Here is a 27,864-nt window from a genome sequence, read left to right on the forward strand (position 1 = left end):
CAGTAAAAAAAACTTATGAATTGTAACCAGAAGCTGCAGGTGTGTCTGGTGAACATCTGGTTTGTTTTTCATTCAGTGAGTAGAAAATCCAGACTTCATAATAAAATTACTCAAGTAAAACTAAAGCATAGTGCAAACATTTTTTTTCAAAAAAGTTACTAAAGTAAATGTAATTGAGTAAATGTTATTTATAATTTGCTAATTTATTTCAAGAGCTGATCCACTTCCTGAAGATTAGAAAACCGTTCTGTTGCTGCCACTTTTCAATAAAAGTAACAGAAATGTAGTTTTACTGCTCAGAACTGACAGAAAACTGTTGATTATTTTCAGCCTTTTAACGAGAAAAACCTGCAGAACAGTTTCTACGTTTCAGATGTACAATAATTCAGACCAGGGATTCCCAAACGTTTCCATACCGTGTCTGCAAATCCACAGACAATTCTACAAAATATGTAAAGAAAGACATTTTTAAATGCTTTTTAGTCAATATTCAATAATTATAACATTAATTTAGAATAAATGACATACCATCTGATTTTAGATGGAGTTCTGTGTTTTGTTATCAGATGATATATAAAGACAATTTTACATCACGATCCTTATATTATCTTATATTACATTAAGTTTTACTTTATTCCCACATTTTTTATGCTTTTTTTTCAGCTTCTTTGTTCTTTTTCTGGTCAGAAATTTTTCCATTTCCAAAGCAGCTTGATGAATTAAAGTGGCAGCCAATCAGAAAAATCCCCTCTGAGGTGAAGCTCTGATCACGTTACGGCGTTCAGGAGCGCCGCACCAGAAAACACGGAAATACCAACGTGAACTCACACGTGTCCGGTCTCATGAGCCACGACGAACGCAGACGAGAAGCCGTCTTCGTGGTTGAGGGTGCAACTCCGGACTGGGTGGCACATCCCTGTGACCGGAGCGTAACCTGGACAGAAGTTCAGCGAAGAATTAGAAACATCCAGACCAGGAAACGTTGACTGAACTCCAACCGCCGTCACAAAAAATGAGACTTTCTCAAAGTTATGCCATCTTTCAGGTTGATGTTAAAACATAAACTAAGTTTTTGTTTAGCAGTTAATTATCAGTGAAGAAACTTTGACACAAATGACAATAAATGATAAATAAATATAAATTTTTCCAGTATTCAGATAAAACTGCACTGAACAAGTTATAATATCAGTTTATTTAGAAATCACTACCAAAGCAGTGAGGAAGTTGTTTTAAAAGAGCACTTTACAACAAACAGCAAACAGAAATATTTGAAGACAGAAGAAACAAATTTACACAATTAAAACAATAAAAAAGTGGCTAAGAGATAAAAGTGAGAATTTAAAACAGTTAGTGATGGACGATGCCTGATCTTAACTGGGAAAACGTTTTCAATCCTCCACTTCTCACCCCAGAGCTTCACACTTTTAAATCCATCTGACCTGCTGACAGAAGGTCAGCGAGTCGTTGCATCAGTTCAGAGAGAAGCACAGAGACCTACAAATGAATAAAGGAACCTTAAAGTAATTCACAACTAAACTGGAGGGCAGTGGAGCGAGGTCCGATTGGGTGTGACGTCTTTTCGCTGCCTTGAACAGCAGCCTGGAAAATGTTTGAGAAAAGTTCCACACAATAAAAGAGCATTGGGTGAGCTTGACTTCTGTCCTTCTTACTCATGTTGAAAACATTCAGCACTGAACAGAGGGGTTCCAGTTTTCTTCAGAGGAAGACACACTTGGAGTTTGAGATGAAGAGGAGAGAGAACAGCAGGGTTGCCAAGGAAACGGCAGCAGAGTTCAGGCTCCATCCATCCATGTTGACATGACAACTTTGAAAAAACTCCAGCTTTGTGATGAGGATGTAGAGGTCGGTGGAGTCCAAACTGCTGTCAATTATTTGATCTAAAAGTGCTGAAATTTTGCACCAATTTGGATACAAATAAAACAATAAATCAATTAGAAAAATAAACAAAACTCCGTCGTGTTGTTTGATAACTACTACACTGCAGAAACTCTACATTTTGATTCTGGTGTCTCAGGACCTGAACTGTGATTCAGTTCACCTTTAGCTTTGAGCATTTCAGCTAACAGTATTTAGAGAAGACCTGCCGAGCTCAACGTCTCCAGGCTGCACCCCACCTCTGAAGTAAGTCATACTTCATATCCCATAATGCACAGCAGCAGCAGCACATGGCTCCAGAGCCTGAAGGAGCTGCAGCAGGAAAAGCTGCGACATGTTCATGTTGTTAAGTATTGACGGAGTAAATCTCTCCTGCTGACCCCTGAGGTAACGCCTCATAGCTGCTCTCAGAGATGAAGCAAACACCAGTCTGGGTATTTCACTGCGTCTGCAGTCAGACTTTTATCCGACTTTTACGTCACTGACGTCAGGCATGAATCATAATTCAGCTCCACACGAAGCCAGCTATGGTGAATCTGGACGTAAACGATGGATAAAAATTATCATTCTGAACTTATAAAAGGTGTCTGTCAGCATCACTTCACCTCCCACCTGTCTCGGCTCTGACGTCACATCCAGACAGATTTCTCTGCTGAAGTCGACGCTCCACAGACTGTTGCTGTTAGTTACAGTTTATTTTTATCAGCTTCCTTTGTCTAAAGCCTCAGCAGGAAGTCTGTCTGTTTGGAAGCAAAATATGAACTTTTTCATAATATGAATTGAAACATCATTAATTTCAGTCTCGTCAGTTTCCTTTGTTTTGCCACTGCACTGTTCTCCTTCATTTCATCTCATTGTTTTCACCTTGAAAGGTTCTAAAGAACAAAAATCTACGTGACAAATCAGTCATCAAGTAATTAGAAGAAATAGTTTATGTGCTTTTAGTCTTTGTTTTTTCCATTTGGATGCTTTAAATTACTGTGTTTTTTTTTTCTTTTCCTTCATTCTCAGGGCTTTTAAAGTTGTTTTTGCCAAAAGGACCTTCATATGAATCTTTAACTTTTCTGACTCTGGATAAGGCGTTTCATTTTTTGAGACCTTCTCAGTGTTTTAGTTTAATTACTCAACATTACTGTCTGTCCATCCTCTGTACCAAAGGCAGAAAACCTTCATTCACTCCAGTGCAGTGATTTTAAGGTTTGTGTCGCTTTTTGTATTTTCTATTTTTTGCCTTTCTTCCAGCTGTGTTTTGTTTTGGTATTTTTGTCCCTTATGGTCCTTTTCAGTCTTTGATGGGACTGGAAAACACAACTTCAGCTTGGTTCACATCAGCCTGAAGTGCTTTGAACGTCTTTCTGCTTTTAACTCTCCATCTCAACATCCAGACACTTCAGCTTTTATGCTTCTTCTCAGACTCTAGGAGATTCTTGACAGCATTATTGAGAGAAACTTCAAGCTGTCATCTTCCCCTTCTGATGCTTTCAGACAGCAATAGGCTTTTAGTCTTTTTAAGGTTAACAATCCCCATTTGTAGGCTTCACTCCATGAGCATGGTTCTCTGTTTTTTCTTTGTAAAACACCTTTGATAATTAACATTCTTCTTTTTTTAGCCATGTGCTGCTAAAATCAGCTCTGTAAAAGTAGCTGTTTTGACAGTTTGCAGCTTGGCTCCAATGCAATGACAGATAATTTCAAATCCAGAAGGATTATTCTCAAATGCAAAACCTTTATAAGGAGAGAATCTGTGTTCAGCCCAAAACTACTGGATCCAATGAGAGCTGAAACGTTAAAGCCTTAAAAAATTAAAGCTATAAAAGCCAAGAAATCCTTGCAAAGATAAATTTGCATTTACAAATGAACTGTGTGAGATGTTTTATTCAGTATCAGAAATTTAAAACACAAATTGCATCATTGTTTGATGTAATTGAGGTCACTGAGTGTCCTGCTTTTTGTTCTCAGTGCCAGATCTAATTTCACTTTAATTTGACTTTTATAAGTAGTCGCAGTGTGAGAATTAATTTTCTCTTTTTCCTGAAATCTTGTCTCCACTTCACAGAACGACCCGACTGATTTATTAGTTATTTTTTATGAATATTTCTGGTTTCACTTGACTTGTTTCAATTTCTTTCCTCTAACTTGCAGGTTGTGCCGCCTGGGGAAAAACGGTCTCACTTAAAAATAAAATGTTACTTTGAAAAGAACAAGTCAGACAATAATTAATGTATCCTATTCTCAAAAGGATATAATACTTCAGTTGCCTCCAAACCATCGGAATAGTGTTTGTAAATCCATTCACTTTTTATAATTTTTTACACAATCAGTGTATTATTTGCCAATATAAAGTAATCTGTACTTGAAACAGCTGTTTGGGGAAAGGTGCTAGTGTCACTGCATCACATCAATGTTGCTAATTATCTGAATTGGGGCATAAAATAAAATATCTATCTGAATAGTTCACCATATGTGGTTATTTCACCATCATGATGAACTACAGCTAACTCAGAATGCTATGGGGCGCTTTTAAAAACCTGGGGATGGAGCCGGTTTGCACTTGATTGTTCTCACTTTTTCCTGCTACAGTTTTAAGCAGAAAAACTACACACACAAAAAAAAACAACCACTTGATATTTTATAAAAGCACAAAATATTGTTCCTCTCCATGTTTCCCATTAAATTCCTGTTGTTCGTTCACCATCAGCGGGATTAAATCTGGTAAATTGGTCTGTTTATATCAGCCTGTGTGAATGATTCAATTTCAAAACATGTCACACACAGAAACAGAGGAGCTTAATGATATTTTGCCTCCAGCGAGGCTCTAAACTTGTCAAAGTCTAACAAGTCTTCAAGGGAAGACGATAAAGTCCTGACAGTTTGATGCTTTGTCTCCAGACAACCATGAACTAATTCTGTTTGGACCTGTAGCGTCTACAGGAAGCCACAGAACCAATCACATCTTACTGTCCTTGAAGGAATCAAAGCGAACTAAAGCGGCCCCATGTGAGGATTATGATTTGATTGATATCAGCCACGAGGAAGGAGCTGCTGGTCTGTTTCTCCAAATTGATTTCAGCTTAAATTGATGTAATACAGAAGGTGGAGAACAAAGGCTAAAAAATTTAAATTAAAATTTGCTCCAGCCTGCAGAACAAATCTTATATTTTTCTGAAGAGGCGGGAAATGAAAGTAAGCAACCTGGCAGTTTCAGAGAGCTAAAGTCTGGTGGCTCAGTGATGATGCACAGCGACTCAGAGAATTACAACCTTTAAAATTTGTCTTTTCATCTGCTAAATTATAAAAAAGTCGTTTAACCTGGATTTAACTAAAATTTTAATAAATTCCTTACAAACCTTTCAATCAGCCACCATGTTTTTATGCTATTCTCTCATCATAAACAAACCTGGAGTTTTGCCTTAATTCTTTCATGGATGTTTGAGAAATCCTTTAATCTCCATGGCAACCATTCAGTTGTACAGAAAACGCCTGAATGGACCTAGCTCTGCCTCTGAGACGCAGCTCCTCCCCCACTCAGCTCCTTCAGACTAGCCAGCAAGATTTAGCAAACATCTGGTGTATCTGCTGAGCTCATTGTAGGAGCGACTGCTCAGTGACATGTTGGTAAGAACATTAAAGGGTTAACAGAGGCACCGGAGGCAGAAGAAAAGATTCAGCCAAAAAACCTAAAATGTTTTGCTCACATAAAATCAGAAAAGAAACAAGAAGGAAAAACAGCTGAAGCCTGGATATGAGGCTGTCACTCATGTTTTGTTTCTCTTTTGCTTAGTGGGAACCAGATCCATCACTCGCTGCGAAACAGGCAGCAAAAGAAACCGTTCTTCTGAATCTGTGGCGGGAACAGTGAAGACGGAGGGACTCTAATAAATCCTCATTTAAACAGAATGCTGTCATTTGCAGAGATGAAAGAGAGGGATAAAAGCTTGTGCTGTTATGAAAGGCATATTATTCATACAGTAATGCCTGCATGTCCTGATTTTAGACATGAAAGATAAAAAAAGTGAAGAGTCAGTCAAGTAGTTCAAAGTGTTTTTTGTAGTGGATCAAGCTAAAACTCTCACCTCTCAGCATGAAGGCGTCTCACACTGAGCTTTCAACATTTCTCTAAAATCCTGCAAAGTGTGAAGAAGAAAGGATTGCCAGATCTCAAAGAGCTTACACTACCCAGACCGAAACAGCAGAGATCACGCAGCACTTAGCAAAATGGCCCCCCAGAGGCGCACTGATACGAGAATATAAACCCAACGAGCCGCCGGAGGACCAAGAGACCAGCGTCTCTGTTAAAGTGGACGAATTAGAGAAGGCTGGACAGGAACGAAAAGGAAAATCACAGAAGACAAGATGGAAGCTATGCGCCCAAACCAAGATGGTGGAGCGGAGTGGATCTGGAGTCAAACAGTCAAAATGGAAAACCAACCGGACGTTGAACTGGTGGAACAGAAAAGTTTTTCTCCTCAGCACCGTCTCTCTGTTTTTCTCAACATATCTCAGATTTAAACATGGAAATTCATTACACTATCATGAGGCACAAACTCAAACTCCACTGAAAACCAAAAAGGTCCAAAAAAACATGAACATAAAGAGAGGCTTCAGCATGAGCATTCTTAGATTTCTGCAACACTTGAGATAATGTTTATGCTATAATTACTCAGCACTCTACATGTGTCACATCATTATTAATGAGCAGGGTTCTTTTATTTGAAAGGTTATGTTAACATTTCTTTACAGATGTATATTAAATCAAGTATAAAAATAAAGCCAGATAAATTCCTCTGTAGTTGGATCTGCCTCAGACCTTTCATCTGTTAATAAACGTGCAAAAATTGAGTTTTTTTTCCTTTATGTTTTTTCCAAAATTAACCTACAGTTTAGAAATAACTGAAGAGATGGGATAATCTGTCTATTTTTTACATAATCTGTCATTTTTCAGTCATAGCTGAGTAGCTCATGGCTAATCCAACGTTCTGACAGCATGGATGCTTCTGGGAGTCGATGCCGTTTTCTGTGTTTCTGTCACAAAAAGCTAAATTTGTCAGGATCCTGACAGTGGAAAAGCAGAATATATAAAGACAGATGGAAAAAAAAACATTCCTGTTTCCATATTGGATGTTAGCGCTCACTGCTGAGGCCATTTGTTCAGTTTCTCTTTGTGACTCTACATTTATTTGCTTGAATGACCTCAAGCTGCTGTCAATCTTCTCTTCTCCGAACAAAACGTTCTTTAAATCTCCACTGTACTTTAATGTAAGCAGGATTTAGTTTGTCATATTTCTGGAAATTATCTCCTACCTGATATATTCCTTGTTACTGCACAAATAATTTAAAAAGGTGTCCATTTGTGAAGGCAACAGCATTTTGTGAAACTGAACTTTATATGTGACCCCGTCATTTCTGCAGTGGAGGAAACACGAAGGTCGATAAGAAAGGAATCTGCATGTAACACTGTGCAATTTGTCAATATGTGGGTGTGTTTTCACAAATCTGAACTTTACAAACCAATTAAATCTAAAACTTTTGTCTTAAAATGTCACGTGTTGTACGCTGTGAAACCAGAAGTTTTAGTTAAATATGTTGGTGTGGAAAAATAAGAAATTATTTATACTTTATGCATTTCAAAAGTATTGCTGAAGTTGAATACAAACTTTAAAAATTGAGGGATTTATAGCAAACGTTCCTCCAGCTCCAATGAAAGTCGATTTGAATCCAACTTCCATCTAAATGAGTTGTTTTAGTTTCCAAAGTCAGAACCGAGCTCATTTAAATGTAATTTCTTTCAGACATGGTATTCATCTGCGCTGATTGGTTAGATTGCAGTGTTTACCTGCGTTGCGGTGAAAATTAGATATAGATTTTGTTGTAAAGTAACGGCTGTGTGTTTGTTCTGTTTCTTTGCAGAGTGAGTTGTCGGTGAGTTGTCGTCCTGAGCAACAGACAGCATTATAATTATTAGGATGATTGGAAGATGAGCTTCTGATGGCTAAAACATAAAACTGCTTCGAACTGTCACAATAATTTGTTTGTTGGCAATCAATAAATTTGGAAACATGATGAAAAGAAACTAAGCAGAACTGCATTTTATCATCTTATAACTTTACTTTCTCTCTAAAAACTATTTCCACCGTTTGGACATTTTGGCTTAGAAATCAAGTTTGAACATAACTTTTTTTTTGTTTTAAATAGTCTTCAAGTTTATAAGTATCCAAATAAAACCCTTTGTTTTATAAATGTCTTGCTTTGAAGACCATCTGGCTTAGATAATGAGGTTGTGGAAGTAAAAAAAGTGAGCTGTTTAGAAAGAAGAAGAATTTGTTCTGCCTTATGTAGAATGGCTTATTTCCAACAGTATGATAAAAAAAAAATGAAGAGCTGCAACAAGTGAAACAAAGTGAGATAAAAATGGCAACTAAACAGGACACAGCAGAATTTTTATTTGTGTATATACACTGGAATTAGTGAAAATATGCAAAAGACGACAAACTCAAATAGGCCTGTCCCAAAACATTTTGCTGGACAATAATTTGTCATTTACAAAGATGTTCTGCTCAGGTTCTGACCAGCATTATTAGTCTGACAATCCTCATAAGAGTCTACGTATTAGTGAGCTATGGAGTGGTTGTACATGTCTCACTTTTTTCCAGTAGTATGGAGAAACTCTGACTTGTTATTAATCATTTAATTATGTTACTGCTGCATGATTCCCCCGCAGCAACAAATCTCCAGAGTGACACCCAAAGTGTCTCAACTGAAGCAAATTGTGACGCGTCTTCTTTTAAACAGCTTTTTATTTTAACAGAGAAATTATGAAATAGTTGCACACATCCAGCAGGATTAGCCTTCATAAATCTGATAAATCTGTTTAGATCTGTATTTGTATCTCTCAGAAGTTTAGATTTTCAGATTTTGTCATCTTCAGTCTATGTCTGTTTCTGACAGCAATGGAAGAAAAGAGGAAATAATGAAAAGCAAGTCAGGCACCTAAAACAAATCATTTAAAAAAACAGCTACATTTTTACAAATAGGCTCTCAATTAATTAAAAACAAAATTGTTTTCCAACCGATTTCATCAAGCAAAACTGGAAAATCCAGCCTGAACCGAGAGAAAACAGTAAAACGAGGCACAAATCAAATCCAGCTGCATTTTAACGTCGCTTTGTTCTTTATGAAACTTCAGTTGTTTTCACATAATTCATAGATAAATGAAGTTTCTTAGTGTTATGCTCTAAAATAAGATGTAATTTTAAAATCTACATTTGATTTATCTCCAGGTAAAGTCCATCTGCACTAAGGTCTGCTGTTCAATCGGTAGATCCAAACACTAGAAGTTGTACTCTCCTTTAATTAGACCAGCGTTTCTCAGGCCCCCCCTGATCTGCATGTTTTAGATGCACCTCTACTCCAGAGCAGCTGATTCAAATGACTGCATGACCATCAAGTCCTGCAGAAATATTCAATCCAGGTGTGTGGCAGACAGGAAACACCTATAACATGCAGGGCAGGGGGGCCTGAGGACTGGAACTGAGAAACGCTGAATTAGACCAAGATGTGGTTACTATGGTAACTGAGGAAAATAGTAAATTTTATGTGCAACATGGAGCACAATCAGAGCTTTTCTAGTCATATAAAAATTAAACTTTCTTGGGTGTACACACTAATACACACAATACAAACTGTGTGTCTGTGAATAGGCGTGTGTGTGTGCGCATGTGTGTGTGTGTGCGTGTGTGTGGGTGTGTGCGCATGTGTGTGCGTGGTTGTGTGTGTGTGTGTGTGGAGGAGGCTGGGGAACTGTCAACCTAGCCACCTACTATTCCCCTTTGGGTTAAAACTGCCTCAGTTTTCAGATGTTTTGAGGAATATGGAGTTTATGCAATATTTTCAAAATATGTTTCTATTAAAAATATGAAATATACACACTTAAAGCTTTAAGAATGAAGTTTAACTACCATTAGCTCAAATATAAGCCAGTCACAATAACAAATTTTCCCATAAATTATTGTCATTTTTAAAATAATTTTCAATAAATAAAAGTGTGTTCAATTAAAGATAAAAACTTTAACTTGTAAATAACATTTAACACTGGAGCTAGAAAACATTTAATGCCCCGCCCCCACCAAAAAAAAAAACAAGCAACTCAATGGATTTTGTCTCTGTAACAAAAATTGTATTAAACATTTAAAAAAATATTAAAGTGGGAAAACAGGCAGTGCAAACTGACGACTTCAAACCAGGAGTCAAATCTAAAGGGCAGCATCTCCATGGCGACTGCTGTCCAAATAATTATTTGATTAATTTAAGTAATTACATTTATTTAAATTTATTATAACAATTAGATTTATTGAAATCAATTGAATTAAAGAATATTTACAGATCAAATCCATTTTAATTGATTTATTGGCTTATTGTGACTGATTCAACCAACATTTTCTAGAATTATTCCAGAAGTTTCATGTCTGTGTTCAGGAAAGCAGCTCAGAGCGCTGCGGGTTGACGGAGGGCTGACCGATCTGAAGCGGCCCCGGGGGGCCGGCCTTACCCTGCATGCCGGTGGGGCCGAAGCCTTGGCGCGTGAGGAAGATGGCGTGGTCGTGATGTTCGGCGTGATCAGGGTCGCCTTTCTGCTGCACAAACGCCCAGCGGCAAACGTTCTCCAGACTCCGTGATGGGTTTCCTCGCTCAATGAGGCTGATGGACTGACAGGCGAGAAAAAGGGAAAAGTGCTCAGATCATTTCCTCTCAGGCAGCAGCACAGCAAACTGACGGGTTCAGTTTCAGCGAGGACACAAAGTAACGACGGAAACCAAACTCTGTCCAGAATCTACAGGGAAACTAGAATGAATTATTTTACTTTAATGTTTGATTTCAAGACATGAAATGTGATTATCTGATTTTATTTCAGTTTTAATACAGATAGATATATAATAATTAGGGTTATTTAGTGATAGGATGTGGGGGGGGTTTGCCTGTAAATCAGTCTGAAATCCATTTCATTACACTGGAAGTTTGTTCCACAAATCAGGAACAAACTTCCAAAAACTGCATCAAAGTCAAAGATTAGAGAGAAAATCACACATTTTATTCCTAGAGAAAAAACTGAATCATTCACACATTTATGCCAGTTTGATCAGGAGGAGTGGGTTAAACATCCAGTAAACTACTTGTTTTGTTTGGAATTTGTGAAAACGTTTAACACAACATGGAAAACACGTTTCTACGTTTCACATCTGGATTTAAAGAAAGTAATAAAAACGCACCAATAGCACCTCTTCCTAATTATTTTGAAATTTAGCAAAAATAAATAGTTGCTTTAATCCTAACTGACCTAAAACAGAAGAAATTCACTTTGGTTTGACCTCAAACAGAGAAATAGAAAAAGTTCATTCATGTTTTTACATTTTTATGTGCAAAATTCAGTTTTCCTCTCAACAAACAGTTTTTGGTGATGCAGGCCAGAATAACAACGATAATCACTGATGTAAGGCGCTAAAGTTCATTAGCTGATGGTCTCCCACACACAGGCGACATGACCTTTGCTCTTAATATGAAAAATGAAGAGCAAGAATTAAGAAAACTTGCAACTTTTCCACTGCTATTCACAGCTGGAAAGCATGAAACAGTTATACATAAAAATATGGAGGTGAATGTTTCACAAAAAAGCTGAAAGATAAACCGTTTATTTATCTAAACAATTTAAATCTCCCACAGTCATTGAACTGTATGACCTCCGTTAGTTCACATGATCCTTCAGGGTCGTCAGTGGATTTTCTGATCTGGGAGACGAAACTCGTTAAGTTGGACTTGAGGTTTTTCCAGATCCATGTTCTGATTTCAAATCCACAGCAGAACTCATTCTGTCTCTCTTTCATCTCTGGGAGATTTTACTGGGAAATCTCAGTAAAATGTGTTTATTAGTTTTAATTATCTGTTTATTTACCTCGGAAATGGCTGAGTATTGAATAAAACCCAAATACGTTCATTTGACCCACTTTAAGCCTTATCATTTTACTTTTTACTGATTTGGGTTTAATCCTATCATCTCTACTATGAGATTGTTTTTCTACAAATTCAACACAATCTGCACTAAATCATCCTAGACAAAGCTAATTAAATCTCTCTGTGGGGTTAATCTGAATATCAAAGCTCCTGGCTGTCAGGACTTCATGTTGAATCTTTTTCACCAGTGGGTTTGAATATTACAATAAATATTAAATTTTTAAAAATATGCACCCAAACCAAGATGGAGGAGCGTTTAGTAAAATACTGTTATTATCTCAAGAGAAAACTTGTTTTATCATTCAATGGACCAAAATCTGATTCTAATGATGATTTATGTTGAGAATGTCGGTGATTGTATTATTATTGTATATGAAATTCTCCTTGAAACACAGGGTAATTTAAAAATGGACATTTTGGGTATTTTATGAACCAAAATGAAAATAATTAATATAAATAACATAATTACGAAATAAGATCAGGCAAAAGGAGATTTTTTCCAAAACCTGCAGGTGTGTTTCTGTTTCTGGTGAATGTTTGGTGAAAACATGTTTGTTTTCATTCAGTGGGGAGAAAATCCAGAGAAATTCACTCAAATAAAAGTAACAATACTTTATAATAAAACTAACCAAATAAAAGTCAAAAGTAAAGCGCAGTAAAAATACTCCTAAAAGTAAATTTTTCCAAAAAAGTACTGAAGTAAATGTAATTCTGACAGAGTATAAAAGTCTGTAAATGTGCTTAGAATGAAACATAGGAACAAATTAAAGGGAATATTTTCCTTCTGAAAACGATTTCTACTGATGGATTTTTCAGACTCACCTTGGCGTAACCCAGCATGATCATCCTGACCAGAACCACGTTGATGTGAACCCCCAGCGACTCGTCGTGGTAAATCTCGTTCACCTGGAAACGCAGCGGCAGGAGGGGGAATTAGAAAAATATTTCAGTTATTTACACAAACAGCATCTGAGTCACTGGCACGTTTCATCACCCGACCAGTCCAGTAATCACAGCCCTGAGCCGCTGCTGGCAGCAGTAAACAGCCCGTCACTGGGTCCTGCTATCAGGGTTCTGTTCATGGCTGCTGGAGGAGGGAAATAAACTGTAATCATCTAAACAACAGTGGCTGAACCCCATCTAAAATTACAGACAAAAGTACTTTCTTTAAATATCTCAAGACGAATTTGGTGCTGCCGTTGTGAGACAGCATGATTTGATTTGGACTCCGGCTGTCGTTTGATAAATCACTGCAAAGGGAATGAGAAAAATTCAGGACAAAAACAAAAAACAAAGCATGAAACTGAGAGAGTGATACTTCCAACATCAACACGTGAAAAGCTGCTAGGCTTAATATCAATGCATGCAGAATCATTTGTGGAATAACTGATTAATAATTAAACAGGAAAAGCAGCTAATATAAGTTTTTTCTTCACAAAGCTAAAATTGCCACTTGAACATAATTATAGTCAAAAGCTTGTTTTTTCATCTTATGTTAAAATCTATATATTTTTTGTACTGTTGTTCTTTCTGAGTCTGTATGATCCAGTTGCAGAATTATAATTGGCTATTTTGAGTTTTACTTCATGTTATAATGTCAGTCCCTCCTCACAACCAAACCTGGAGAGTTCCCTTCATTCTTTATGCATGTTTAAGCAACCTTGTTATCTCCATGGCAACCATTCAGCCTGGTTGGACCTCGCCCCGCCTTTGACACGCAGCTCCTCCTCAGAGGAGTTTCCAAGCTTCAGCCTCACAGAGCAGCCCTCCCCACTCAGCTCCTTCAGACTAGCAAGCAGCAATTAGCATCTGCTGAGCTCATTATGGGAGCCACTTCTCAGAGCAACCCTGGTAAAAATGTTGTTAAAGGGTTAATAGAGAAACAATTTTGTGGTGACTTCCTGAAGGCAGAGTTTCAGAAAGAGCATGGGCTTCTTAAAGAGATGCAGACCCAATTTTAAGGCCTTACGTTACGCAGTAAGTATGTTATTGAGATAACATAATTACTTGATTGTGCTATAAAATGGCACTTTGTGCCCGGAAAACAGAAAATATTGCCCCTTTCAAAGAGGACTGTTGATGTGATGACTTTCTGAAAATGAAGTGTTGGAACTTCTTAAAGAGACGGAAGCTCAATGTCTGGAAAACACATATCAAGTAACCCATTACTAAATTAGTTGACGATTATTTGGATTAATCCCGAGTCATCACGATGAATCAGATGAATCATTTCAGCCCTGCTTGTATCCAGATCCCCATCACCATAAAAAGCTGAGGGTTGGAATGTAAACGGGCCGGTACACTGAGCTTTTCCTTCTGCACAACAAACCGGATCAGTTCCTGTTCATCCCAGCAGGGAACGTAACGAGCAACCAGAGTAAAAGCCGGTGGGGAAACGTGTGTAAAGGAGTCCAGGGCTCAGTAACGGCTGGGCTTCGAGCCCACAACCCCGTCAGGGTGATGAGAGCCGCAGTGACATCTGCCCCCGACGCCAACACTTCTGCCCTCTGGCGCCTCTCTACACACGCCAGCTTCTTGCTAATCCAAACATTTGCATATCCATTGTTGGTCTGCATGAACACCAAATTACTTTCAAATCAGGACGCTCCCGCTGAGCGCCCCGCTGGATGTTTGTACATTTATGTAGAGAAGAAACCTTATTGCTTTTCAAGACAATGTGAAGTTACACGATTATGTTAAGTTGTGTATTGATCTAATAACTGAACCAGAGTGCACATCATATTTACAGCATATTGATTCTCCGATATTAAGATTTGCAGAGATGTCATATTACGCAACAAGTGGAATCATGGAGATGAGGCATCTGTTGACAGATTGGTTGCTGGTCGCAGTTCAGCTGTGCAGAAAAATGCTTGACTGTAAGTTGAGCAGCGATCAAGTCTGTGAATAAATCAACATCTAGTACCGCTCTCCGCCTCCCAGAGAGCCGCCGCCACTCTGCGTTTCATTTTTTTCCGGCCCAATGATTTCTCACTAAATCTTCTCCATCTGACTGTCCTCAGAGCAGTTTTCGTCCCTCATCGACTCGAGTGCTGCAGCACCAACTAGCAAATCCATACGCAGTCTTCTGGCCTAAAAACTTCACATATCTGATGAGACAATTTTCCTGGATGTGACTGGAGAAATGGCCGGGGGAGACAGATTAAACTCTGAAAGCTCTACTGTCAGCTGCTCCTCCAGATCTAAAAGATACCACCAATTAGCATTATCGCCCAAAATGCTAATGCTGCAGTTTCTAAACCACTTCCTCGCAGCTACAGCAGAGTTCATTCCCTCTCTGTGCACTGCATATGTTCAACCTCACTTTTTATGCAAACAGTTGAAGCACACCAACACACAAACAATAAGAGTCTCAGAAGGAGGAAAGCAGGGAAGAGCTGAAGGTCTAATCAATGCAGCAAACTCTACAGTCACTAAAGCTCACATCCATCCAGCGGAAAACTCACACGGAGTCACCAGATATCAGCTTTTATGGCCCATTTGTGTCTCTTTGGAGTAATTTCTTCTGTATTTATAGTCGCTTGCAGTCGGGCTGCAGGTCAGAGTGACTTTCAAATGATAAATATGAAATCATTAAACACCACAAGGACGAACGCAACAAAACTTAGAGCTGAGGGAGTTTTGGAGGCCAGACTGAAACTCAAAGATTAGATTTTTTTTTTTTTTTTTACAGTCAGTGAATATTAGGCCTCTAGCAGAACTGGAACGTCTCCCCAGCTTTAGCATTTGGGTCTGGTCATCAGTTGGTTCTGAACAGTGTAAAACTAAACAATGCAAAACTGAACAATGCAAATAAAGGCTTATTCCTCTGCTTCTTTCGTCATGAGGTGTGTGTTTCTGTTCCTTTTTCTCCTTATGCCTGCCACCTGGGCGTAATTATCACAGCTGTTTTCATCGTTTTTGATTGTGTTTAGTCCCAGCGTATTTAAGTTCACCTGTTGTGACCGGGTCCCTTGTGGGATCATTTGAGTTCTTCACTGCCTTCTCAGTGAAGTCAAGAAACGTTTACATAGAAGTAAGTACCTGTGCTGGCAAATAAAGGTTATTAATTCCCTTCTAAGAGCCGCATCCGGTTCCACCTCCTTCCTCTATGGTAGCTTGTGACATTTTTATCATCTGGACTAAATCTATAACATTTGAACATGTCAAATAAATTAAAAACAGATTAAAATACATTAGGAAATAAATTAGTCTTACTTGTTGAAAATATTGTGCAACAATTTAAATACATTTTAAGCATAAATTTACTGTGGATTTTTCTCAAATCTAATCTAAATTTCAGAAAATGAGGTTAAATGTGTCATGCTTTTACAGCCTTAAACTTTTTCTCCAGAAGCTGAGGCTTTTTTCTGCAACACAAAATAATTTTTATTCTAACAGGAAAAACAGTTGTTTGTCCTGTTCAACAGAGCGATAGCCACAGCTGGTATTTCCTACAAAAGGATCAGGGAGAGAATTAAAAAATAACATTTTGTTGATCTTTTATGTTCTAAGGAGTGCAAAAATAAGTACGGCGGTAGAGCTGTGTTGTGTTTTACAAAAGGAGAAATGCTGTAGCTGGTTTTACGTGGGCTGTGTGCACATTTCTCACTGCCCAACAATCTTTAGGATTTTAACTCCATCAACCAAATCAAAGCAGGCAGCAAACAGAGGAGCTCCTTCTATGTCAGAGGAAACATGGTGATATGTTACAAGTTTGAAGCTCTGAATATTTATTTTACTACTTTCTTTCTTCTGTTTCATAAAATCTCCACCCATGTGGGTTAAAGTTAGTGAAAATGCCAAAATACCTGAATGTTGTTAGAGTAGGTGGAGATAATCTTCACAGAAACAACATTTGGAGGAAAATCAAGACAGTGGGTAAAAGGTTAGTCAAAGGAATTGTAAGTCATGTTTTTTAGTATTAACATTTCTTTGATCTTCTTTACAATTCACATTTAATTAAAGGGTCGGTGTTATGTATATTCCAGGCACATAGAGCCATTTTATAGCCCAATTCAGAAACTGCTACCTAAAAATGCTGCATATATATCAAACATGACTGAAAAGAAATTTGGCTTCACAATTTAAGGTCTTGAAATTGGTCTGCTGTCTATTTAAGAGGATCGTCAAAACGCCCTCAGACTTTCTTCCTTTAGTTAACTCCGACTCCCACTCCCTCCGTTGGAGACATTTTTCTCTCCTCCAGCAGTTTGTAGGAGACGATCAGCATCAGGTCGCTCCATTAAGAGGGTCAGAGGGGAAGAAGGTGTCTGGTTTTCTGTGCAGACCTCATCTCTTCCTGTCTGTGAGCAACATGGAGGGAGGATGTCAATAATCCTCCACTCTCTCTGAAAACGGAGGAAAAATCCCAACAAAGAGGCTCCAAAATCTGTTTGAGTCTAAAATTAGACCAATGGAGGCTGTTCCAGCAGAAAACTAATACGATTTGCAAACACCCCATATGGATCTCCAGATGCCTTTACAGTATGCTGCGGATGCAAACATATTTATTATTAGTTATCATGCCATGGCTAGTAGCTGCAGCAATCATTTTCTAAAATATAATAAATGTCTTTACAGCTGTAAACTCATCTGATGCATTAATAACTTCCACTGCTGTGACAACAGATGAAGAAGCTGCTGAGTTAACGCCGTACTTAGAAACTGATTCAGAAAACTAAGATGAGAGTTTTAATGAGGATAATTTGACAACAGAAAACACTCACCTGAAGGTATTATTTGTGTTGAATAGATGTGTTAAACTAAAAACATAAAGCCTGATTATTAACCATGATTACGTTTAATTTAGCACAGAATTAATTAGTTATTTTCATTCAACTGCAGCTTGTTTTAAAAAGGAAATTGGCCAGCCACCTCTAAAAACAAAATCACTTTGATAACTTTTTAATTTACATTTGTATTGAAATAAACTTCATGATAAAGATTTTTAACATACTTTTCAATTAATAATCATCATTACAGCAATCAGGAACTGCTAAACAGATTTTTGCAAGTTTCCTTTGTTTTATTTTTTTAAATAATTTATCCTCTGGGGTAAACTTAGAAGGCCTCCTTTCCATCACCCTAATCTTTACATCTCATCACAGATCATCTACTAATCCAATTATTACATCGTCATCCAGGAGAGGTGACGGCTGCAAGATCAGCGACTCGCCCTAATCTCTAAGATCAAAAACTATTTTACCATTTGGAACAATAAACTGAACTTGTGTCCAGTGATCGAGAAGTTAAAAATAAAATACATGTGATCTACTTTGGTTTCTTTCTATATTACTGGATCGAACCGACAGCATCACTCTGGATTTGAACTGGATGGTTTTGTTATCTTGTTACGTCACAAGACGTCATTTATCTTGTAAATTATTGGAATTGCACAAATTTCAAGTCTGATCACTAATAAGTGTCAATATAAGTTTTGAAAATTGGTAAAATGAAAATCTGCTGTGGTTTTGAACGTTGGACTGACCTGAACAATCTGGTTCTTTTAAGTGATTCACACAGCAAACACTAACAACAAGCGATGGTTTGAAGGATATTCTGACTGCAAACCATTCAGTGAGAAACCACAACTTTAAAGAATGAAAACTAAAATATTATTGTGATTATTGTATAGTTTTTTATTATTATTTCCCCTTTAGTTCCTACATGACAGTAGAAAACATGGTCCACATGGAAAAAATGAAGGTGAGATTTTTCATCTTGGCCAGATAAATGAGCCAGTCCAAGTCGTTCAACTTCAGAAATGCTTTTCTGCAAGAATGGTCAAACTGAGAGGATTTGGGTTTTTCTCTGTTAATTTAGGTTTCTGTGTCGTTTTCAGTTAATTTAGTCTCCATGTTGTCCTGTCAACCCCCTGACTGTCCCCAACTGAGTCTCGTTTCCCTGACTGCCCTCTGTGTATTTAATCCCACCAGCGTTTCTTGTTCCGTGTCTAATCTGACTCGTCTTGTCTGCGGTCAAGTTTATCGTCATGCCAGTTGATACCAGTATGAGAACTGCTGCTGTCGCTCACCTGTGCTGCCTGGATTGTTTTGTATTGTCATTAAAATCCTCATTCTTTCTCTCCAACCTGGGTCCTCAGCGTGACACAAACGTTCCCATAAACACACATCTAAAACCTGAAGTCAGCTTTTCTAAAGGGGTTTTAAAAGGGTGAGTCAATATCCCCTTATTGAATTAGAAAGAACGTTCATATGGGCGAAAATTCACAAGAACCAAAATGTAATTTCTGGTTTTCTTCATTTTAGCTAAAAAATGTGACACAGTGTTAATCAAACCTGGTTACCAATCAGTTGATGATGCTTCATAAAAAGCCAAATCAAGCTGATTTTTTCCCCTCTCACTATAAATACTAAACTCCAAACGTTTTACTCCTTTTCTCAGAGGGAAGTGCTGCTTGGAGCTGTTGTGTGGACAGATAATGGATCTTCGCTTCGTGACAGGCTTCGTTTTCTTTGAAGCCTGTCACGAAGAGCGAGGGATGTGTAATAACTTTCCCCTCCGACACTTTCCTGAAAGATCTGAGGCAAATATGAAGCTCTTATCGACCTCTTGACTCCCTGAGAGGGAGAACTGATGGTTCAGAAACGCCGACTGTGTGTTTTTTTTATCTCAGCAACAAAGACCGAAGCGGCTTCGCCTTCACCATCTGCAAACTAAGAGACAGAGATTCCAGAAACAGGAAGGATGCACGACTCTGTCAGCCAAATGGGTTAAAAAGAGAGGAAAACTGTTAGAAAATGTAAGTAAAGGTGATAAATATTCCAAATGAAATGTGGTGAGTATTTTTTATCCAAAACAAGAAGTTTAAAGTGCTGAGCAAAGGTCCAGCCCAGGTAACATGTTCTGACTCCAGCCCATCGATTGAGTCTCCCGCTACCTCTTTGCTTTGCTTCATGATTCCTTTAAGACTTCTGCCACATTTTTTCCTTCCTCTCAATTTTCTTATTGATATTTTTCCAGATGCAGCATTCTGTGAATAAGCAGCTTCAACTATGTGAAGTCAGCGGTTTTCCCCATAATCCTCCAGGCCATTTTCCATATTTAAAAACATTTTAGTAATTTATTTCTGTTAAAGGGACGGTATCATGTAAAACGGACATTTTTTAGCTTTTCATCATGTTATAAAGTTATTTCCTCATCAGGAACAGACCAGACATGTTTCCTTGATTCTTTCATGCATGTTTGAGAAATCCTTTAATCGCCACGGCAACCATTCAGTCTTCGTGGCGCAGCTCCTCCCCCACTTAGCTCCTTCAGACTAGCCAGTAGCAATTGGCAAACATCTGGTGGAGCTGCTAAGCTCCTTCTCAGAGCAACGCTGTTAAAAATAAATAAATTCAAGCAACGTGTCGCCAAACGGCTGACAAACACAAAAAGCCTGAGACGCCTGTGCGAATATGCAGGCTCTTTTAATGCTTCAATTAGCTGCAATTCTCTCTAGTAAAACACATACAGGATGCCTTAAAAAAAGAGACTCCGTCTTAATTAGTATGAAAAATCAAAGAGAATTGGAGGAAAAGGAACCAGAAATATGATGAGGAATAAAGAATGTATGACAGGAGGAAGACGAGGAGGATGAAAGGAAAACATATAGGAAGATAACAGGGAGGATAAGGGGAGAGAATTGTGGATAAGGAGACACTAAAGAAGATAGAGGGTAGAAAGAAAAAAACGTAGAGCCGACATGGAAGGAGAACAATTCTTTATTCATATAAATATAAACATAAATGTACAATTTAGGACAGGAGGAAGGAGGAGTGGAGAAACAGAGCTGTAGGAAGGTGAAGGTGAGCAGAGTGAGGATCAGAGAGGGAGAATAAGGTAAACCCTGGGATCCAACAGATCCAGACCAGCTGAATGTTCCTGTCAATCCCAGTAATCAGAGCCGAGACCAGACAGAGCTGCCAGGCTGCAGGAATCTCTGCTGGAGGACGACACCCAGAACCCCCAGACATCCCCTCTCTGCAGCGCAGCGTGCACTTTAACATGGAAGAGGTGTTAGATTTGTTTCTGTGATGCTTTCCATCCTCTATTCTAATTATTGGAAACCAGCGGCACGGCTTCAAAAGGTCCAAAAGCATCTCAGAGTATCTGCATGCCATTATCTGCAGCCCTCTGCCGCGCTGCGCCGCGCGCACAGGGAGGTTTCATCTCCAGCCAACTTGTTGCTGAGAAACAGATGCAGCTTGTGGAGCCAGAAAGTACCAGCAGCAGCGCTTCAGAGCATTTATCCTCATCTTCCGTCTGAACAAGCACTTCTCATTAAACCCACACTAGAGACGTTGCAGCACAGAGCCAATTTCTCCCAGCAGTCGTGAGGTATTCCTGAAAAGCTTCTGACAACTTGACAAGCTAATGCTACATGTCCAACCAGCCGCACTGAGACCAGCGATAGCCTCAGTCGATTGTCAAATTACCATGAAAAGCATCTCGGTGAAATGACCCTGCTGGGGGGGGAGGGGGGGTCGGCGTCCACGACACGAGCTCAGAGAGGATCTGAACTGAGGTTGTTAGGAATCTGATTGAAGCCTCCTTTGTGTTTGGATGGCCAATTATCTCACTTTGAGTGGATGTGAGTTTGAAGCAGGGAGCGGTGGACAATAGGTTACTACCACCGAGAACTCATCTGTTTAGATGGTAATTAGTCACAAGAGCGTGACTCCTGGAGGAGATTAAACGGCTCTAACAGATTCACTTCTAACTGGATTACATTTGTTGTAAAATGTCTAAGGTTAAATAAATTGGTGTAAAAATGGATTGACACCTCAGAGGAAAGGCTTTTAAAAGTCGAACCCTTCAGAAGCTTCAGTTGTCAGAGTCGTAGTGTTGCACTCTGAAAGTTGCGGTGCAGCAGTCTCCAACAACAACAACAACACTCCTGAATCAAATGGCTAAATTATTTCCTCAGCATGAAATCAGAGTCTGGAGAAACCTGATAAAGAGCCTCTCATGTCTTTCAGGTGTTTTTGAAAAGTGGCACAGTAACAGCTCTCAATGACTCATTATTCTCAACATTTTCCTCAGGTTGGTTCTGAAAGCAATGTGAATATAAGGCTTATTTTACTGGTGATCATAAATGATCAAATGTAGCATTAGAACATGTTGTTTTGTTGTATTTGCAGAGGTCATCCGATCCACTGCTGGTCAGCCCAATCTCTGTAATAGACTGTGACTCTGCTATGTGGAATCTACCCAGAAAACTGTTTATAATTTGAAAATAGACTATAAACCGATCCTCCATATGGGAAACAGAGGAATTTGTGCCTCTGTTTCTGCTGTAATTCCTGTAAATAAGAGAAATCTTGAATCTTGCAGGCACGTTGTGTCCAGTTTCTCCCTCTGCAGAGAGACTTTAGAAACAGTCAAGGACTGTAAGGCAGCAAAATTGGGATCAGCATTGTGGTGTTGGGATCAAGAGGCAACAGTCAGACACTCAGCATGGAGCCAAAACAGGGACAGTCTGGGATTAAAGGCAGCTAGCATTCTGGTTTTGGATCCAAAGGTTCCAGCTTTGGGACAAAATAATCTGGTCCAGAACCAGAACCATTTTTAACATTGCAGACTGAAGTCGGAGGCCCCTGGTGTGTTAGTCCTGTTTACCCAGAGATCCAAAACCAAAAGCCAGTGCAACCAAATGGCTTTAGTTTAAACGCAGTTACTAATTATTAGTGGTGGGTTTCGATTGAAAAAATGTAATCAAGTTAATTGCACAGTCTAGTTAATTAAAACATTGAAAATACATCTCAGCACATTTCATATTCAGCAGTCACTGCCAGAATGACATCACCTGTAGGTTAGTCATTTTTTAATGGATGGCTGATTGATGCTTAGTTACTTATAGTATAGTGAATCGGCTTTTGAGAGAAGGGGTAGACTAAGAAGTTTTTCTTCCAAACATGTTCATTTTAAACATTTTAATAGAAAACTACAGACAAAAGAAGCAACTTTTTATTTTAAAAACCGTTTTGGCTTATAAATTATTGAATAAATAGATATATGAGCTCAACAACAAAAATATTTACTGTTTTCAATTTATTATTTAGGTTATTCAACCATCAGATTGGAGCAAAATGTTTCAGGAAGTCCTGATTATTCATGAAACTTCTTTAAACTGTCGACTGGGTGCGCTGACATTAGCTGTGCTGCTGCTACGTGTTTAGCATTGAGATTTTAGGCTGGAATAGTTTTGAAAAGATGCGAATTACTTTTAGTGCAACTTGAAACCAACAATAGTCTTTCCCAGCATTCAATCAGATCGTTTTTGAAGCAAAAATTAACCGCCAGTGGGCCAAGAGAAGCAGCTTAGTTGTTTGTGGATATTGATTGTGCATCAGATTTACGGCTGTACCAGAAACAGAAAAAAATACAAAAGTTCCAGTCAGGACCTTTGTATATATATAAAAAAAAAAAAGAAACATTAAATTTGTTAACATTTTTAATGAATGAAAGGCTGTTTTATTGATTACTTGAAAACACAACATGGATAACAAACATCATGAGACACAGCAGACATGTCAGGGAGAAAGATGTGGAGAAGCTTCGGTCAGGTTCTGAAATAACATCCGTAGCCACAGAGCGTTTCAATCCATCATCTGACAAAGGAGGGTGTGTGGCACAGCTGCAAACCCAAACTGACTGGCCGGATGATGAGAGCATTAGTCACAGAAGCAGCCAAGATGCCCACTAAACTAAAACCATCTTCTTTTATCAGATGAAGCAGCGACTGAAAACTCACACTCCAAGTGAGTCACTCATAACACAAAGATTGGAAATGTGTAATAATTAATGTTTCTGCCATTCCTGAACCTCTGTCATGTTTCCAGTTTTATTCAGCCCACCTGTGCCATGCCTAATTAAGGAAGACATCTCCATCTCGACCTCCCTACCAGATTATCAACTGTATTTGCCGGTGGAAATCCAGAATCTATGTTTCATTGCTCTCATAATTTTTGTTCATGTGCTCGGATTACTCCCTCCTGGGTCCCCAAAACACTTCCTCCTTATGAATTCAAGCAACTCCCCAGAGTTTTCTGCTGCCAGGCCTCAGTAACGTCGTCACAACTGCAGCTTCCTGGATCACAACACGTCACTCAAATTCTGGCTAAATCAGGTTCACATTAGTAATGGATGTTTCCAGTAACCAAAACGTTCAGACGATCCTCCACCAGAGGCATCATTCATGTTACTACAAGGGTTGTCAACGTTAACACATTAATATCACATGAAGCAGATTATTGGAAAGGCCTATTTTGACCTGAAAGCCTCTCTCCTACAGAGAATTACTTAGTTCACATCAATACGTTATGTGAGCTACTTTTCTGCAACAGCAACAAAAGTTTTAAACTGTAAGAATGAATCTCAAACGCCTTCGTCTCTGAACACCTTGTTTGTTTAAATTGTTTTTGCATGCTTTCATTTTATCTGGGGACAAACCAGCCAATCGGGTTCAAGGTCTGTGATGTCATCATATAAACAGGCAGAAAAAGCCAATGAAGGGTCATCGGCGCAAAATCCAGAAAAAAGTTAAATCTTTACAGCTTTGACATTTTTCTGTTGTAAAACTGATTTTTAAATGTTTTAGTAACTTTGTCCCAGAAGTGATTAATCAGACAATTTGAAAGCCACCCACAGCAGGAGCCCTAACAAAGAGAGCTTTAAATAGAGACGGGCAACTCAGAGACATTAAAAACATGACTTCAATAATCATCTTTATTACTTTTCCCAGATTTGGAAAAGTAATAAAGAGTTGATGAAAAGTTAGAGCTTGAAAAAATGTTTCAAACTGAAAATTATGTGAACGCTGAAACACTTCACAGTGCTCAGTAACTCTGGTTTCTGGTTTCGGTTGTTTTGTTATGTCCGACTTTCCATCTGTGAAAGATGTGGTCAGTAACAAAAAGTCACATTTACAAAAAACAATCACAATGTCCTGTAGGGACTGATCAAAATATGTTCAATGAAGAATTTACTGAATGCAGACACAGCTGGTTATTTAGTTTGTTTGTGGGTTTTATCAATGCTTTCTGGAGCAACCGGCCTTTTGACAACATCCACAATGTTGATGTGGCCCAAAACGAAACTGAGCTTCACACCCCTGCTCTAGAACAACGCTCTAGAACAATGCTCAAGTCTTTAGCATTTTTGGATAAAGTTATTAAGTGCCACATGCAGCTCCGGAGTTGCAGGTTGAAAACCCCTGATCTAGACATAGTGTCATTTTTCCTTTCAGCTTAGATGCATAATGACTGTAAAATAAAAAGAAGTTAAACTCTCAGATGAGGAAGCTTAGTGAAAACACGGAGGTGGTGAACTCTGGAGAAGAACTCTGGCAGCATCAGGAGCGCGGAGGCTGACGTGTGTCAGGCCTGATGCTGCGTCTGACAGTGATGCTGCGTCTGACAGTGATGCTGCTCAAAGTGCCTCAGCCTCTGAAGCATCACCCAGCGACACGGACACTCCGGCCTGCAGCCTGCAGGAACCACAGCACTGCCTTTCATACTGCATTCATAACTAAAGAGCACTTAACTCAACTGGATCACTGATATTTCAAAACTCTGCTAGTTTGAACAAACTAGTAGTTTTATTTTAAATAATCTAAAACTTTGTTTATGCTTGATACGAAAAGGTTTGATTGCTCTTTTGTTACACCAAGTTATTCCAGATAAACTAATTTTTATCATGAAAGATAAATACAGAATTTAGTTTTGAAATTATGATTTTAAGTCTATTTTTCTTTATGATGGAAAATAAAACTACCCACACAAGGCACTGGATAATAAGTCAATAACAATATATATTGCAATAGACGTGATCAATATGAAGAGATAACACTTCTGAGAATATTCAATAGTCACTGAACTCCAATCTAGAACCGCACAGCATTATGGGAAATGTAGGCAGACGAAAGGCTTCTGTCTAATCAAGTTTGGTGGCATCAACTAACTCAGTCACTCTTTGGTAATCTAGCAGCTCACTCAATATCTGGTTACCTAGCAACAGCCTGTTGAGTACCTTGCACAGCAGCAGTTTCAGGTTTCTCTGCTCTGTCCATACTTTGACTAGGCCACAGCAAAACCCTGATTTTGTTTTTTGGAGGTAAAAAAAAAAAAAGTCTGATGTGCTTTGGATTATTGTCCTGCAGCACAACCTAAACTAAATGCAGATAAAGGTCATGACCTCCTGACTGGGGATTCCCACCCAGAATCTCCAGGACCGACCGATACCAGTTTGAAGATCTACAAGATGTTCAACTCTGAATATTGTTGAATTTATTCTCAGACATGCATCTCCATTACCTGCATGGCTTTGTTGCATGGAAGTGATAAAGTACTGTCATGGAAAAGTTACTATAAGGTCACATTTGCTGGTCATGTCATATGATATGCTTATGAACTATCACCAAAAGAACTATTTGGGTTTCATGTAGAAGGTTAGAAGTTGTTTTTCCACTGCTGCGTCAGAACCAGACTGTCTCTCCCTTTGTTTAATTCTTTATCGTTGGTATAAAACTCATGTGTTGTCTCTGCCTGGCAGAGATTGACGAGGTTTAATCCAGACCTGCTTCATTACTGATTGTCTACAATCTCTCTGTATTGTGCACAATATATGAATAAACATGATTGAGTGATTTCACCTGAACAGTGCTTGGAAACAGAATTTTTTCCACGACAATTTGGTGCCGTGACCCGGATCCCTCGACTGGACATCCGAGGACGTCGACGAACAGCGTTTTGGTACCGAACTGGACTAAACACCAGCCTCAAACCTCGATTAGGATTTAAGAGAGAAGAGGGCTGTTGGTCGGCTCCACGGATCCAGAGCTGGGATCAACAAACTCAAAACCACTGTTATCAGGTGGGAAACTCACTCAGGCTAACAAATTAATTTTACAAATTCTAAATTATAAAGTTTAAAATAGTGAAGGATCCGATAAACCTTTCACCCTGGGGAATAGAGATTGGCGTGTTAAGAAAAAAACGTTGGGTTAGAGTCCCACGAAAAAATAAAATAAACTAACCATTTTCCTCCACATGAACTCTGAACTCTGTTAATTTATTCAATTTTCTTTAAACTTTCTGTGCTGTCATGTTTACTTCCTTCATATAAATTAGATGTAAAGTTGTTCTGTGGTTTGCACTTGGAAAGCGATATGCAAAAAGCCTAAATCCATCTTTTCAGAGTCTGCTTTTAGGTTGTTAATCCATCTTTTAAAACTTCATCCTCTGCATTAGGCAGCTCAACATTAGAGTTCACATCTTTACACCTTTTGCTTCATTTTATGGATTTAGCAAGGACTGGTATATGAAAATCATCAGTAAGCATTGTGTTCTAATGTCTGTCAGTATTACCACGACAGGCATTGTTAAGAACATTGTGTTTTATTTCCTTCCATCCTGATGAACAGGTTGGGGAGTTTAGACAGATTACAGGTTTAAGCTGAGCAGCAGGACCGTATTCCTTCAGGCTAGAAAAACCCAAAGCTGCGTTTTCTTTGAAAAGATGCAGCGTTTGCATTTAATCCTGGTCCTTTAAAGCTGCCTGAGGGAAACTTTTATTACAGCACAAAAAAACATCCAGCTTCAATGGCTGGTACTAAATATAGCATTTAGGAAACAAGGGCTTCCAAAGTATTTCTGTTATCATAACATCTTTCGTTAACATTTCTTCCAATCCAAAAAAATAATAAATTATATTGATTTGTAATAAAACAGACTTACGATGTTCATCAGAGTCAGGAGGTAATTCTGCACATGCTCCTTGCCATGAAAGCGAACCACCGAGTCGTCGACTCCCAGCAGGATTTCGATGTTGTAGTCGTTTTCTCCGGCGTCGCGGCGGTGCCGGCGGCGGCGGACCGTCTGGTTCACCTGCTGCGTCAGAGAGTCCAGCGTCGCGGCGACACCCAGCTCTGGTTCTGCACAAAGAAAAAACTAAATGAAG

General features: G+C 38.7%; 1 protein-coding gene across 1 annotated transcript in view; it reads right to left on the reverse strand.

Moving 5' to 3' along the window:
- Window positions 1-758: 758 nt before the first annotated feature.
- Window positions 759-27,864, reverse strand: part of adamts3 (ADAM metallopeptidase with thrombospondin type 1 motif, 3) — an 84,682-nt gene continuing 57,576 nt past the window's right edge. The window contains exons 5-8 of the mRNA XM_044112071.1: window positions 27,642-27,838; window positions 12,721-12,804; window positions 10,442-10,598; window positions 759-934 (exon numbers count right to left, since the gene is read on the reverse strand). Of these exons, the coding sequence (XP_043968006.1) occupies window positions 825-934; window positions 10,442-10,598; window positions 12,721-12,804; window positions 27,642-27,838 (548 nt within the window). The 3' untranslated portion in view covers window positions 759-824. The remainder of the gene's footprint in view (window positions 935-10,441; window positions 10,599-12,720; window positions 12,805-27,641; window positions 27,839-27,864) is intronic.

The sequence above is a fragment of the Gambusia affinis genome, linkage group LG03, assembly GCF_019740435.1.
Source record: "Gambusia affinis linkage group LG03, SWU_Gaff_1.0, whole genome shotgun sequence".
Lineage (NCBI taxonomy): Eukaryota > Metazoa > Chordata > Actinopteri > Cyprinodontiformes > Poeciliidae > Gambusia > Gambusia affinis.